The sequence below is a fragment of the Amblyomma maculatum genome, chromosome 10, assembly GCF_055883805.1.
Source record: "Amblyomma maculatum isolate TAMU_Amacu chromosome 10, ASM5588380v1, whole genome shotgun sequence".
In the NCBI taxonomy this organism is placed as follows: Eukaryota; Metazoa; Arthropoda; class Arachnida; order Ixodida; family Ixodidae; genus Amblyomma; species Amblyomma maculatum.
In genome coordinates this window covers 169,269,639-169,285,237 of record NC_139353.1, presented here as the reverse complement: position 1 = coordinate 169,285,237, position 15,599 = coordinate 169,269,639, and the positions used below count along the sequence as shown (strand labels likewise).

The following is a 15,599-nucleotide window of genomic DNA, read 5'->3' as shown; positions in this document are numbered from 1 at the left end:
GTAAGAGGCTGGTGGCGAGACGCCTTGACGGGAAAATCGCATGGCTTTGCATTTTGATGTGTTTAAAACCATTTTCCATTTAATACACTAGTCAGTAATACAATTAAGATCTGCTTGCATGGCATCATTAGTGTTTTTGATTTCACGGTACAGTATGCAATCATCTGCAAAAAGTTTAATTGAGGAATTTGTATTGTTAGGCAGATCATCAATGTAACAAAGGTCCCAGTACCGATCCTTGTGGTACCCCAGACGTAACCGGCATAGAAGAGGATCGTTAATGTAGACAAACTGCGAGCGATTAGTTCAAAAACAACGAATCCATGTTAGAACATTTGGGTCGATATGAAGGCTTATACAACAGCAGACTATGGGACACCTTATCGAAAGCCCTGCAAAAATCTAAAAAAATGACGTCGACCTCTGAACCTTTATCAAGAATCGAATGAATTTCGTTGCTAAACGATAATAATTGTGTTTCACAGGAAAACTGCTTCCCGAAACCATGTTGTGTAGGTGTGAAAAACGAAAATGATTCAAGAAAATTAGCTAACCGAGAAAAAATTATATGCTCCATTATTTTACAGAAAATGGAAGTTAATGATATTGGACGATAATTAAGGGGTGAATGTATGTCGCCAGATTTATGGAGTGGAATCACTTTAGCCAGTTTCCATTCGTGTGGCATATCTCCTGTTTGAAGCGATTGTTCACATATTTTCAGTAAAATAATTGCGGAGTACACTTTAGTATTCTTAAAGACTTTGGTGTTAATGTTATCAGGCCCGCAAGAAGAGGAGATTTTCAAATTGGTAATTATGTTAATAATGGCGTCATAACTAAACCTGACAGGGTCCATTGGAAAGCTTGTATTACATGCATAGTCTCTAATATCATTAATGTGAGTTGTGGTACTCGAAAACGCTGCACTAAAGGTCTCATTAAAGATGCCAGCGACGTCAGTGCTTGGAATAGTGTTTGATAGAGAGTCAACAAGGGATACAAGTGACTGGTCTCGTTGATTGACAGTCCTCCAAATTTTTTTTGGATTGTTCGTTAGGAGCGTCGGCAACGTCACATTAAAATAGTAGTGTTTCGATTCCTTTAAAGACTTCTTGTAACTGTTAACAATTTTTTGGAGTGCTGACCAGTGCTCACGCTTTCCAGAAGACTTAGCTTTGCGGAAAAGCCTGCTTTTTTTTGTTTGCCAGTCGTTTTAATGAGCTGTTATACCATGGACACTGCCGGTTGGTTAAAAGCTTCTTTCGAGGAATATACAAGTCGACCAGCTCGCAAAGCCTGTCTCTGAAAAGGTGCCAATTGGTATTTACGGATCTTTCGTTGAAATTTGCCAGAAATTCGTCAAGGAAGTCTTCAAGTGCTTTATTGGTCGCAGTGTAATTTCCCTTAGCATAATCATATATTAGTTTTATATTGTTATACGACGTTCGAGCAGGGAAGTTCAACATGACATGTAATAAAGAATGATCGCTTATACCTGATAAGTAGGTAATATTAGATACAGCATCAGGGGCTGTTAGCAACAAGTCTAATATATTGGAAGTTGAAGATGGTGACCCTTGTAGGCTGCGTGATTACCTGTGTTAAGCAAAAGTCTGAACAAACATTTAAAAAGTTAGACAATTCTGACGGAGAGTTGGTTGCGGTATACGGAACGCTGACCAGGTAATATTAGGGAAATTAAAATCACCAAATAAAGAAAAGCAGGAAAATTGGGAAACCCACCGCGCTTAGCGTGTCATGAATTAGGTCACTGGGAAAAGTGGAAGGTCACAAAATACAAGTTTCAGTCGTGATCATAAAAACTCCAGTGACGTAGGAATGTGAAGGCTATCAAGATGGTCCGAGACGGCAACACCTCTTGAGACTGCGCGATCACAGCGAAATATGGAGTAGCGCTTTTCGGTAGCGAGGATTTCGGTGCTTCTAACAGAATCATTCAGCCATTTTCCGTTAGGACAATAATGTCGGCCGATGTGGTATCGGCGGAACAGGAAAGGTCATCACGATTTCGCACAACACTGCGTATATTGGTGAATAGTACTGAAATTCCAAAGATCGGGCGCGCGTGGACGGAAGCAGCCAGCTATCTCGAACAATCAGAACCACCCGCGGCACTAGAATCAACACGTGAGGTAGTAGCATGCACGCTAGTTTGTTCACAAATTTTATCACTTTCAGCACAATAGGTGTAGCATTTCTTGTTTAATAACCTTACGTGTCTCAGTTTAAAGCGCGTGTTAGGCGCAGTTTCCTTCGCAAATTCCACCAGTTTTTTTTCTAGCATGCCTTGTAGATGAACTGAAATCTTCAGACATGGAAACGTCTGAATCTTTCAGTTTAGACTGAGCGTTTAGCAACATTTCTTTTGTTTTGTAGTTGCAAAAATTTACCATTATTAGGGTCTGCAATGCCGATTCGGTGGGCCCGGGCGATATCAGTACTAGAAATGGTAATTGCCATTTCTTGCTGTATTGCATTACAATTTTTTCTTCTCATTGCAACCATGTTTCGGTGCCTTCAGATATACCGAAAAATAAGAGGTTATCTCTGCGGGATCTATCTTCGAGATCATTCGTTCGGGCCCTTAATGAGTAATTTTCTTTGGCCAGGCATTCAGCAGTTGCTTGCATTCAGGTCCTGACGGAAGGATTCAAGACCCGCAAGTTTGGTCTCAACAGTAGTAAGCCGGTTTGAAATATCAGTAACCTTCACGTCTTATTCCTCTTGGTTGCATGTAATAGTTTTGAGTTCAATATTTCGACCTGCCCCTGTTCAATGTTTGTTGAGCTGATTCTTAGATCCTCCAGAAGGGCGAATATGGCACCGCTGTTAGATTCGGGCGTCGGGTTTTGAGTGCTGCTACGAGTGTTATGGCCAGGGTTTAATTCAACGTCTCCGGACAAGAGCAATTTGAGCACACATTTTCTCACAGCACTTGTGAGCAAGGGAGCATAACGAGGCAGACAACGCTTGGATGAAACTGGACTAACCTGAAGGATGAAAAAACGAAACACATTGGTGAACCACATCGTGTCGTTGCTCCCACTGAAGGGGTGGCGACGCCATTTATATCTTCTGCAATGGTTGACGTCGATGTCGATCCGGGGTAGAAATCTTGCGAAGCGGTGACCAACTGCGTCATGAAAGCATATAAGAACTGCATGGTTAATCTGTCGGACGGGCGACATACAACCTATATCGCACGAGCTGCGAGCATATCGACAATATATTGCTCAGTCGATGCTTTAAAAAATCAGGGAGACTTGGTGCCAGTGCAGAATAAGTTACTTTATTTATTCAGGGATACCCCGCTTCGCTCAAGGGCATACAAGTAGGGAGGGGGGGGGGGGGGGGGTTACAACTTGGAATAGAGCAGATCTTCATTAGTACAGCACACATGGTCACGAGACAAATCATTCCACTCTGATATGGTTCTGACAAAAAATGAGTTAAAGGTTCGTTCTAGTCCGGTATTCGCGAATTTTCAGGTCATGATCAGTTCTAATAGACACGTAATGCGGATGTTTAAAATAAATCTTTATTAATGCTAGTCCTGTTATGATAAATTCTAAAAAACAATTTCAATCGCAATTTCCTTCGACGAGTCGACAGCGCTTCTCCAGTTCTCTTTTCATTTCAGTGCAGCTCATCACCTCGATTTTACTGCCCATGAACGAACATTGCTGCTCTGTTCTGTATTCTCTCTATTTTGTCTATAAAGGTTTTTTGATGAGGGCCCACACACAACAAGCATATTCGAGGATCAGTCTAACGTAAGACAGATAAGCGGTGTTTTCCAGGGTACGAGGTGAAGATTTCAGGTTCCGTTAAATGATGTTTTGAGTTTTGGCGGCCTTTGAAACTACTTCACTCACATGGGCATTCCAGGAAGAATCTGACGAAAATGTCACCCAGATATTTATACATCGATTGGCGATTAATAACATCAGTATTCAAATAGGAACGCCTGTAGTTTCTTTTTTTTTTTGTGCGTGTGAAGGACAGATGGACACATTTGTTTATATTTAGTTCCATTTTCCACTTCTTACATCAAGCAACAATTTTCGCTATATCAGTCTGCAAATCTGGGAATCCTGTTCAGTTTTGATTTTTCTGTATATAATGCAGTCGTCGGCAAATAAGCGTAGTCGCGAAGATATACCGGTATGAATGTCATTAATATAAACCAAAAATAATAATGGCCCTAAGACGGAGTGACCTAAACAGTAGGGGAAAAAGCTCCGTTTAATACGACACATTGTCCACGCTGGTAATTGGCGATCCAGTTCCACACTTCCTGGTTGATATTTAATACGTGAAGTTTGTGAAGACGCAATGGGTGACACACCGTGTCGAATGCTTTACGAAAATAAAAAAAAAAAAGTCTGTTTGCCCGTTTTCATCTACCTCCGATGCTAAGTCATGGTAAAACTATTAGTTGTGTAGTACAGGACAATCCCTTACGAAAACAATGTTCATCAATTAGCAATCTGTATTCTAACAAATGTTTCTTTATTTCCTTGTACAGAATATGCTCCAATATTTTGCAACAGATAGATACTAATGAGATAGGCTTGTTGTTGTTTACCTCTTTTTTAGAACCACCCTTATGAATAGGAACTACATGTGCCATTTTTCATTCAGCTGGTAGCACGCCGGTGGAAAGAGATTTAGTGTATATCAGATAAAGGTAGGATGAGACAGGCCGCGCACAGCGCCTCAGTAGGCGGGGAGAAATACCTTCTGGTCCTCAGTTTCATCTATATTTCTTAACAATGATTCAGTACCGTTCACGCTAATCTCTACAGGTGGCATCGGTGGCGCAGCACACACACATCGGGAAATCGGAGTGAAATACGGAATGAAAAAAGTTATTCAAGAAGGACGCCTTAGCTGTGTCACATCAGATAAGACCTCGTTGTTGTGATAAATTTCCCTTATTCTAGTCCCATCACAACCACAGCTTTTCACGTATTTCCAAAACAATTTGGGGTTGGTTTTCATGTTATCATTCAGTCGGCTGAAGTACTGTTCCTTCGTAGTGATTATTTTAGATTGATATTCATTAGTTACCTCGATTCACTTGTTATACTGATAACTACTTTGTGCCCTTTTGTATGCGATATATACACGTCTTGATTTCCTGATTAGTCTCAAGATACTAGGAGTCACCCATGGCTTCTTGCACTTTTTCAGCCTGGTTGACTCGATACTCGGCACATACTTCTCTGTCTATCACTTTTTCTTTGAACAGTGACCACATTTGTTCTACGTCAGCATTTTCGGAAACACAGCCAAACACAGACAAGTGACTAACAGCTGTTGAGGAATGGCAGAATAATCGCCCCTATCAGATAAGAATACCTTCCTCGATTGAGGGGCCTTGTTTCGTTTGGCTGCATATTTAATGCTAGCCGTGGCAGCTAGGTGGTCGCTAATGCCAGGAATGCAAGTGACAGAGTCTATTAGATTAGGCGAATTACAGATCGAAAATATTGCTCTTGCGCGTTGGCCTCATCACATATTGGGTGAAGCCAAACGTGTCAATAATGTTTTTCATTTCCAAGTTTTCGCGAGAACCAGTAATAGTTACACATGTTCCATTAGACCAGTTCAAGTCCGGTAGATTAAAATCGTCGGCAAGAATTATCTCTTCCGACGTTTTAGAAATAATCTCGTAAAGTCGCTGCAATGTAAGTGCATCGAAATTTGGTGGGCGGTAAAATGCTCCAGCAATAAATTTAGCGTTATCAGGACCAGACTGATTCAACGTCATCGTGTCCAATATCTAACAAGGATGACGGTAAAGATAGCAGAAACACCCCTCCGCCTTTTCGTCACCTATCATTACGATAAGCGGTAAAGTGCTTAGGGAACACCTATCAGTGATGGACGGGTTCAGCCATGATTCCGTTCGAAACACGATGTCAGCCTTCAAAGATTCAATCAGACCTGATAATTCATCTACCTTGTGCAGTATGCTTCTGCAGTTTATGACAACAGCTGTTAAATTGTGTGAGCCGATTTGACAACAGGATGTCACTTCGTTAGGACTGGAACAACTTCCTCTTTGTCTGTATCCCAGGTGAAGGCCTTACCATCAACAATCAGCTTGTCAAACCTTAGTTTAATCTATACTGCTGCTGTCAGTTATTTCTGTTTTGGAATTGTCTTCCTTCGTCCCTGTAAGTTTTTTCTTTCTTCGCGTTGTTCTACACAAAGGAAGCTTCTGTGCTCTTCCTGTGCTAAGCTGGGCGTGAATAAGGACAAATGAGGCAGGGACCTCACTGAAGCCTCAGAGATAAAGAATTTCCATAATCTTTTCCGGATATCTCGTACCCATGGTGCGTAATCCTGATCTACACTATAAACAGACCCTTTGAATTTTTTTTTGCGTTTTTAAGGACATCCCTTTTTTCCTTGTCCAAGAAAAATCGACCGTGTGAACTTCTCGTTATATCGACCGACTCGATGCGCTCTTTGAACTGTCTTCAAGTCGATATTAAGCTGTGCCCGGCTTCTGACTGATCCCATGTTCCGTCCTTGTCGTCTTTGACACCATAAAAAACAAGGTTCTGCCTTCGACTTCTATTTTCAAGGTCGATGCTTCTTTTTGCAGGCCCCTAACATCTTTCATGACTTGTTTAACTGCTTTCCCTTGTTCCTCTACAGCCTCGTTAAGTGAAACAATCTTTCCCTCAGCAGTTCCCAATTTACTATTTATTTCGCTGAGCATAGCCTCATGTTCAGCAAATTGAGCTTCAATGTCATTCAGCTTATTCATGATCGTGTTCTGACCAGCCTGTAAACTTTGGAGCAATTCCAATTCAGACTCGCTGAGGGGGCCAGGGTTGCGCTGCACATCATCGGAAAGTAACAATATCCGGTTAGCAAAGAAACGAAATCCCCTATGGAGTAAGCGTTCCCTCAGTCGTTTACAATCAGAGCAAACACATGCCGTTATGGGAGGAGCCGGCAACGCACTCAATAGTATGCGTACTTGAAAGGGATTATAATTACTAACCTGAACCAAAAGGTGAATGAGCCTCATGTCGGTCAGCGTGCTGGCTCCAAATCCCCCGAAGGCATGCAGGCGCTTGGTTAAGTAGGGTAGTCCGTGGTCATGTGATGTATCGCGCTCGGTATCTTCCGGCATATCAGCCGCGATACAACTCGTATCACTGAGGCGCTTATCGTCGATGGCGGCTGGCTCATCCAGGCAGTATCTTGGACGCGCGTGGCATGTTGTTGCTGCTGAAAACGGTTTGAGAAGAAACAGTGCCGCCCCTTGACCGATCGTGACGGTTTCCAGCGCAGTTCCAAATACGGCAGCAACCTGCAGAGCCAAAAGATGCATGAGCCTCATGTCGGTTAGCGTGCCGGCTTGTGCGGCGAAACTGACTTATCTTTCCCCGTCTCGGGATACAGAAAACATGTTAATGATTATTTCTAAAACACTGCGAAGTTTTTGAAACGATAGAGAAGGAATGTTAATACTCAGACCATCACTGACAACTAGATAAAAAATTATTGCCTACTTTACATTCATGTAGTCTTTAAATTCCAGCGCGGAAGGCCTCAGATCCTTGTCAAATACAACTGGGGGGTCTAAGACCTCCGAGCCCTGACTTAGATTTAAGCCCTGACGTGCACAGGCAAACACTCCATAATTAACGCATTAAAGGTAAAAGTCGTGTGCGATCGACCTACGTTTAGCGAAGTGTACAGCGGTACAACTTTATCACATAATATGACATCCTCTCGGTTCAGTTTAGTTCGGTCCGACACTTCGTGACCCTATGGACCATATCACGCCACGCTTTCCGGTCTCTCACTATCTTCCTAACATCACATAACTTCATCTGCAGCGCCTCGAGGATGCCATCTAACCATCACGTTCGCTGCCTACCCCTTCTTCGGTGACCCTCAACCTTTCCCAACATCAAATCTTTCTCCAGCGACTCCTCTCTTCTCATCAGATGACCAAAGTAGCTGAGCTTTAACTTTGGAATTTGACCCTCCAATGAGCAGTCAGAGTTTATGGTCGACAATATCGACTGATATGATCTTCTGGCAGTCCAAGGAACTCTCAAGAGTCTCCGCCAGCACCACAATTAAAACGCGTCAATTCTTCGGCGGTCAGCCTTCTTCACAGTCCAACTCTCTCATCCATGCATCACAACTGGAAAGACCATAGCACGAGTTATACGGATCTTGGTTGGCAGTGTAATGTCTCTGCTCTTTACTAGGCGGTCAAGGCAAGCCATGGCTCTCTTTCCCAGAAGCAGGCGTCTTATAATTTCATGGCTGCAGTGTCCTTCCGGGATAATCTTGGAGCCCAAGAAGAGAAAATCTGTCACAGCTTCCACTTCTTGTTCCTTGATGCTCAAGGATTTGATAGGGCAAGACGCTATGATCTTTGTCTTTTTAATTTTTAATGTTCAGTTTAAGCCCAAACTTCTCACTCTCTTGTACGCACATCAGAAGTCTCTTGAGTTCCACTTCACTTTCTGCCATTAAAGTGGTATCATCCGCACATCTAAGGTTGTTGATATGTTTTCCAGCAATCTTCACTCAGGCTGAAGACTCGCCCAGACTGGCCTTCTTCATGATGCACTCAGCATATATAGGTTAAATAGGCAGGGCGACAGCATGCAGCCTTACCTCACTCCTTTCTCAATCTGAAACCAATCAGTAAGACCATGCCCAGTTCTGACTGTGGCCTTCTGCCCTTCATACAGGTTCCTGAGGAGACAAATGAGGTGAATTGAAACTCCCATCTCTTGGAGAGCTTGCCATAATCTGCTGTGATCTACGCAGTCAAACGCTTTCGCATAATCAATAACGCAGAAGTAGATGGGTTTCTGCATGGAACTCTCTTGCTTTTTTCGTGATGCAGCGAAGATTGGCAATCAGGTCTCTAGTTCCTCTGCTCTTGCGAAACCCAGCTTGCACGTCCGGAAGCTCCCGATCCACATGCTGCTGCAGCCTACTTAGAAGGATTTACAACATCACCTTGCTAGCATGCGAAATAAGCGCGATCGTGCGATAGTTGGAACAATCCTTGGCACTGCCTTTCTTTGGAATGGGGATGTAAACTGACCTCCAACCCTGTGGTCACTGCAAGGTTCTCCAAATTTGCTGACATAAGGTATATAGAACGTTAACAGCGTCATCGTTAAGGTTTTGAAACAACTCAGCTGGAATGCCATCAATTCCGCTAGCTTTGTTCTTAGCAAGGTTGGCTAACGCCCATTCAACTTCACTCCTCAGGATGCCCGGCTCGAGATCAGTAATCACAACCGTCTTATGTTGGGTTTGCACATCCGGGTCCTTCTTGTACATTTCTTCTGTGTATTCTTGCCGCCTCTTCTTTATCTCTGAGGCTTCAGTGAGGTCCCTGCCTCGTTTGTCCTTATTCACGCCCAGCTTAGCACAGGAAGAGCACAGAAGCTTCCTTTGTGTAGAACAACGCGAAGAAAAAAAAAACTTACAGGGACGATCGAAGGAAGCTCAACAAGACGAGCGCTGACTTTCAACTGACAAGTTTACTGCATGCTTGCATCAATATATGAACACGTTCACACAATAAAAGAAACAAGAACAAATTAGCAATACACCAGAAAATGTAAGATATGCAAGAGAAACATGTGTCATCCAGAATTTCACAACGCATAACTTTCTCGTGTTCATAAATCTTACTTCACGTTCCGATAACGCTAGGACGGGCTGCTGATACAAGTTCCTTTATCCTGTTGATTTCTTTTGCTTCTAAAATTTCACGAACTGTCTAGTCATTATGCCTATTGATTATTTTTGCTTCCTCTATTCCTCTAGAAAGGGCTGGCAAGCGTCGCTTTTACAGTACCTGCAGTGTATGCACATAGTTTCTTTTACCGTACCAAAAACATTGTGATGGTCCATTAGTATTTCGTTAATACAACATCCCGTCTGTCCGACAATGTTTTCCACGTGACAGTGAAACAGAGTCCACCATCTCCTTTTGGCAAACCACATAAGGGTCTTTGTGTTTTATGGTACAGCCCTGACAAATGCTTCTCGTAAAATTAACTTTTTTGCACATTTTCCCTAATTTATGGGAGCCGAAAGCACAACTTTCACACCTGCCCGATTTCCTATACATTTTAGTCTATGCGAGAGGTGATGAATGTACGGAATGACCGCTATATTTTCTTTTGTCCGCTGGTTTATGGCTGAGCTCTCCATGCTAGGATATCCTGCGTTTTGAAGCCGTCGAGTTTGACAGATGAAACTATCTTAATTAGAATGGATGCATGATTTTCTTAAAGCATTAATATAGCATAATTTCGCTACGCTACGTTTCACTAATTTCGAATACGAGGACTCGAAGGAAAGCAACGGTTTGCTGGCGCGCGGTTCGTATGTCCAACGCGTGTTAATCTGGAAGTGGACTGGGCGGCATTGCATCGGCCAGACATGCCTCACCTTTGCCTTGTGCAGCAGCTGTTGTGTTCCATCCGTTTCCATCCCCAGTGTTGCGCTGCGACTACGCAGTCCCGCCGTTTCCGAAGGAATGCTATTCCAGCTGCATCGCCTGTCGTCGCCGCAGGAACCGCCCGCCCCGGAACCACCTTTCTGCGCACCCTCTCCACGCATTACATCATCGTCACCGCATAAAAGCCTCCCCGTAATCAATTGTTACACTCTTTACGCAAAGCGAACTGGTTATGCTGGTCTAATCGTGCTGTGCTGCTCTTGCAATTGAATGTGCACATGTGCTAATCAATCTCCAGTGCGGCACTCGCTTCGGCGGGGGTGATAAGGGCAAAAGTAGTGATAAGAGTGACATGCACTGGACGAAATATAAAGCCGCTTTTAAATGAAATGATAGCTATCTGTGCGTGGCTGAACATGACAAAAGAAATTAAAATAACACGGAGCTAGTTGGTACATATTTTTAAGGAATAACAGCGCGGAGACGAAGGACACCTGCGCCAGAGAAGTTCCAAAAGGTGCTGAAGCTCGGACCGAAGTTTTGTTTCCAGCCTACGCTCAACAAAGAGGAAAAACTGGCACTTGGCGTCATGCCCGGCAAGAGGAGGTGCGTGGCAGAATGTGTTGAAGCTCTTAAAAAGACTCGGGGAGGTAGCTTTGCACCACTGGTTAATTTTCTGCATTCCGAAAAGTTAAGGGTGACTGTTTCTGACAAAGAGGGGTATTTTGTTATTTGCCCGGAAATTTTGTTCGAGGAAAAAGCTAGTGAAGCTATTGCAAAGAACTTTAAACAATTGCCTGTCAATGTGAAGCAGAAAAAGCGTGAAGCGTTGCGGATGCTGGGGGGAAATGAATCTAGCTGCACTTCAGTCTTCAGTTAAGAATGCAAAAGAGGTCTGTTTGGATGTATTTTTTTTTTTCGGTGAAAACACACAAGCCTGATTTTCCTTTTCGCTGCATTGTTACTGAACGCGCTACTTGGCAGTACGAAGTTTCGAGTTTTTTACAGAAAAATTTTGGTTCTGTCACCATTGACGATCCGTTCCTAGTGTCTAATTCTCTGGGTGTTGTCGATTATTTGAAGTCTCGATGTGTTCAGTATAGACGTTCAGGACTAGTTTTATTCCCTCCCGCACAATAGCCTACTTCAGTTTGTTAGCAAATGTATACGCGATGAAGAAGAATTCATTTCAAACTGCGGAATCTCTGTGGGGGCTTTTTTGGAACTTTTGTCGTTTTATCTTGGGTCCACCTTTGTTGAATGGGAAGGAAGACTCAGAAAAAGGGGGTATGCTCAAAGGTGGCTCCGGTACTAAGCAACATCTTTCTTAGCTATGTAGATAAAGCCATTGTAAGTAACCTGTCGGTCAAAACAAAGCGCATCTTCAGGTACGTCGATGATTACCTTGTTTTTGTGGATTCCGGTGACTTCAATAGGCAGCTCATTGACGTGTTAAAGGTTTTTGAGTACAGTGGACACGGCCTTACATTCACCTTTGAAAAGCCTAATGGGAATGAGCTGCAATTTTTAGATATTAGACTGGAAATGAAGCCGGATCATGTGTGCTGGTCCTTTCTGCAGAGATCTGAAAAGCCTTTACTTAGTTATTATTCTGCGCATTCCAAGATTGTAAAATGTGGTATAGCTGTTTCTTGTTTAGGTGCCGCCATTTATAAGTCATGTGTACATGCTATCAGTGACAGTTTTAATCGACAGGTTCAAAGACTAAGAACAGCGGGGTTTCCGGATGATACCATAGTTCTTGCATGCAGCAAGATACTAAAAAGGATGAAATCGTGCGGTAGACAAGAATCACCTCAGCATTCCCAAAAACAGAAAAATAAAATTGCAGTCCTGCCGTATATTCACCAAATGTCTCACCGTTTGAAGCAAGTAGGTAGCAGATATGGAGTAGATGTTCTTTTTTCTGCCCCCAAAAAGCTGGAAAAAATATGCGCCATGGTTGAAGCAAAATCTAGGGAAGATGAAAAGAAACAAAGAAAAATGAAAAGAGGGTGCCAGATAAAGCATGACTTGAGGTTTGTCGGTTGCGCAGAAGGAGTTGTGTATGAAGTGCCTTTTACATGCGGGAAGACCTACATAGGTCAAACGGGAAGGTGCTTAAATACCCGCTTACGTGACCACAACACTTCATTGAAGGGCGCCCCATCCTCAAACCTTGCTCTGCATTACAGGAACTGTCCGCTTAACAACCAACTGAATTGTTCTAAAAATTCATGTGTTCCCCTTTTTAATGAAACAAAAATTCTGTACAAACACAAAGATAAACTAACAAGGGAAATCAGTGAAGCCTTTCATATTCATAAAAATCATGACTCCTGTGTAAGCACCCCTTCTGTATCTGTTCATGACTGTGAACTAATCTATCTTGATTCAAAAGACTGAAGTATCTGTTTGGCGATTGGTGTCGCACATGCGTTATTGGTTGTGAAAAGAGTATATTTTGCGTGTTTATTTCTAATAAACTGCAGTTGATAGTACAGCGCAGGTGTTGTCTCCTTCCTTGTCCTTCGTCTCCGCGCTGTTATTCCTTAAAAATTAAAATAAGGCTGACAAAAATTGAAGACGACTGCGCTTCATTGAGCACGCTCAAAGCCCAGCTTGATAACGTCCAGTGTCTGGCTGAAAACAATTCGCAAAAAATAGAATATATGATGCATAGAGTAGATGACGCTGGAGACCGTGCCCATCGATCTAACCTTGTGTTTTTGGCCTTAAAGGGGCCCAAAACAGCCATAGCAATAGTTTCCCTATGCCTAGTATGTGAAAGAATGTCGATGTAAGATAACCTTCCCGCAAAAATTTTTTAAATGCGTCATTTGGAAGCAGAGTTATTTGCAATCAAATTTTGAATATATGCGCCTTCGCGGCTTTCCTCCTCTTTTCAACTTTTTATCGCGCGCAAAGGCTGGCCCTCCTCCAAGGCCTCGCCCACTGACACGTCACAACTGACGCATCTGCGCTTTTACTTATTTTGCTTAGCGCCGCACGCCGCAACTTCCGTTTTGTCGCGCTTGCTTGCCGACGCGCCGCCGGGGGCCTCTTGTCGTCTGCTTCATCGTCATCGCCCGATCGCCCTTCGGCACGAACTCGCAAGTTTTGTTGCCACGCTATACATCCCTGGCGTTGACCTCACCTTTGATTTTGTGTTACGTCGTGTGCGCGACGGGTGCAGGACAGTTTTGGGCTAGACTGGTCGCTCTCTTGAATTCGCGAAGGCAGTTATCGAAGCGCTGAATTGTTGTTGACGGGACATGAGCGGGAGGTTGTTACAGTGTGCAGTCCCTGGCTGCGAAGGTATTGCTAGTGACGGGAGGAAAAAAATTCTGCATCAAGTGCTTAAAAACGCCAACCTCCGAAAACAGTGGCTACAGCTCATCGGATAGCCAGCATCGGTGAACAAAGCGTTTATCCAAGGTCTATGTACAACTGGTCGCGCAACTTGGAAGAAAACGCGTGCAGCTGCCTACTGCCAGCGGCATCAACTCGATGATGAGGGCTCCTGCGAACTGCGAGGCAAATTACTAGCGCACAGAAAATAAGATTTGCCAGAACTCCAAAGAACTAGAAAGTAAGCATAATATTCGCGCTCAGGAATGAATGCAGTTTTTGTTTCTTGCGTAAGAAAAAACGTGTCACATTTATAATAATATTTTAACTTGTTTCTAACGGCCTCTCTCGGCCACTTATTATCCGCTGCGTAGTTGCCCGAAGCTCAGAAATGGTTCAGACTGTACAGACCGAAGCTTTTTTCATCCGCGGAATGGGTGCGTCGTCGGCCCCGGTTCAACGTTCATCGTTGCGTGCTGCGTACAGAGTGGGTTATCCGTAACAAACAGTATTTCATTCTGCTGGTTTTGGTAGAGCTTTACAGCAGTAGAAGTAATCCAATTTTTAGAAACCCATAGGAACAAAATAGTCATGGCTTGTTCGTTTGATGTTGAAGATCTTTACTATTCCCTGCCGCATGAGGGATTGTTTTCGTGCATAGAAGATTGCATAGACCGGCAAGGGGTGGTAACATATCAAAATGAGACAGGTCTGTCGGTGGGGGGCTTAGAACTTTTGCGTATGTATTTAACCTTCTACCTTCGCCAATTGGGACGGCGAACAGGGCGAGATTTATTGGAGCAAAGCTATATCGTAGATATTTTCACTTTTCAGACGCATTAACTTCTAAATACTAGCAATCCCAATTTGAATTGCTTACCTAAGCTCTTACAGGTTGGCGTTCTAGCGCTAGCGTTATGCCGTTCGTTTGTTTTTGTTGTTCTTTGACGCTGATATGTACGTTGTTTGTTAGCAAGATCTTTTACCGTTTTATAATCTCACCGCGTCTCGTTTGGAGACCTACGCTCAGGTCATTTTGTTATCACGAGGATTTCATGAAGACCGTGACGAATGAGCGGTGGTCGCTCTCCTACACTGAGATTTCATTGTCGTGAAGCGTCTATGTAAGTAATCGTGAATTAATAAAGCCTGGCTTTCTGTGCAGCGCAGCTTCTCATTTATGCCCTTAGTGAAATGCCTCAAGCCATGTGGTTCTATCCATGTGCTTGCCGAATTCACTTGAAGGCCCTTGTTCACAAACGTGCCCGAAGAAATAAGCCCCAGAATGCGTTTACATGACGCGCGACCAAAGACTAGGCTAACGACGACGGAGGCAGAACGATGCTATGATAAGGTGGTTAAAGATGCCGTAACATTTCAGTTAACGTAAAACTTGACTGTAGAAATCCATGTCAAGTAAAGTTGGCTGAACAGTTACGGTGTCCATTTTTCTGCCTTATCCGAGCATCGTTCTGCCTCCGTCGTTGTTGGCCTTGTTTTTCGTTCATAAGTAAAAAGACAAATTCCCCGCCAAAAGTACGTCCCTGTGACGTCACAAGCAACGTCACGTGTTTGTTGTGCCTCACAGTTCTCAGGGGGCGCCGGGAAACTAAAGCCTCGCTCAGAGTCGACACACAGGCGTCTATGGGAGTTGCGCTACCATTTGTTCTTCTACCATGATTTATCTACGTTTGCTTTACCCGGATATGTGGTTCGCGATTGGGGGATCCCAAAAAGACTGAATCTG

The 15,599-nt window shown here is 43.5% G+C and overlaps 1 protein-coding gene across 2 annotated transcripts in view; it reads right to left on the bottom strand.

Annotated features, from left to right (window-relative positions):
• Window positions 1-344: 344 nt before the first annotated feature.
• Window positions 345-15,599, bottom strand: part of LOC146177903 (uncharacterized) — a 74,105-nt gene continuing 58,850 nt past the window's right edge. The window contains exons 1-3 of one of the 2 annotated variants that reach the window (XM_084580642.1): window positions 10,492-11,052; window positions 7,049-7,360; window positions 345-3,157 (exon numbers count right to left, since the gene is read on the bottom strand). In XM_084580642.1, coding sequence (XP_084436768.1) covers window positions 2,951-3,157; window positions 7,049-7,360; window positions 10,492-10,662 — 690 coding nt within the window. In that variant the 5' untranslated portion in view covers window positions 10,663-11,052 and the 3' untranslated portion in view covers window positions 345-2,950. Of the gene's footprint in view, window positions 3,158-7,048; window positions 7,361-10,491; window positions 11,053-15,599 lie in introns of those variants that run through there. The other variant, XR_014701105.1, reaches the window with a different exon arrangement.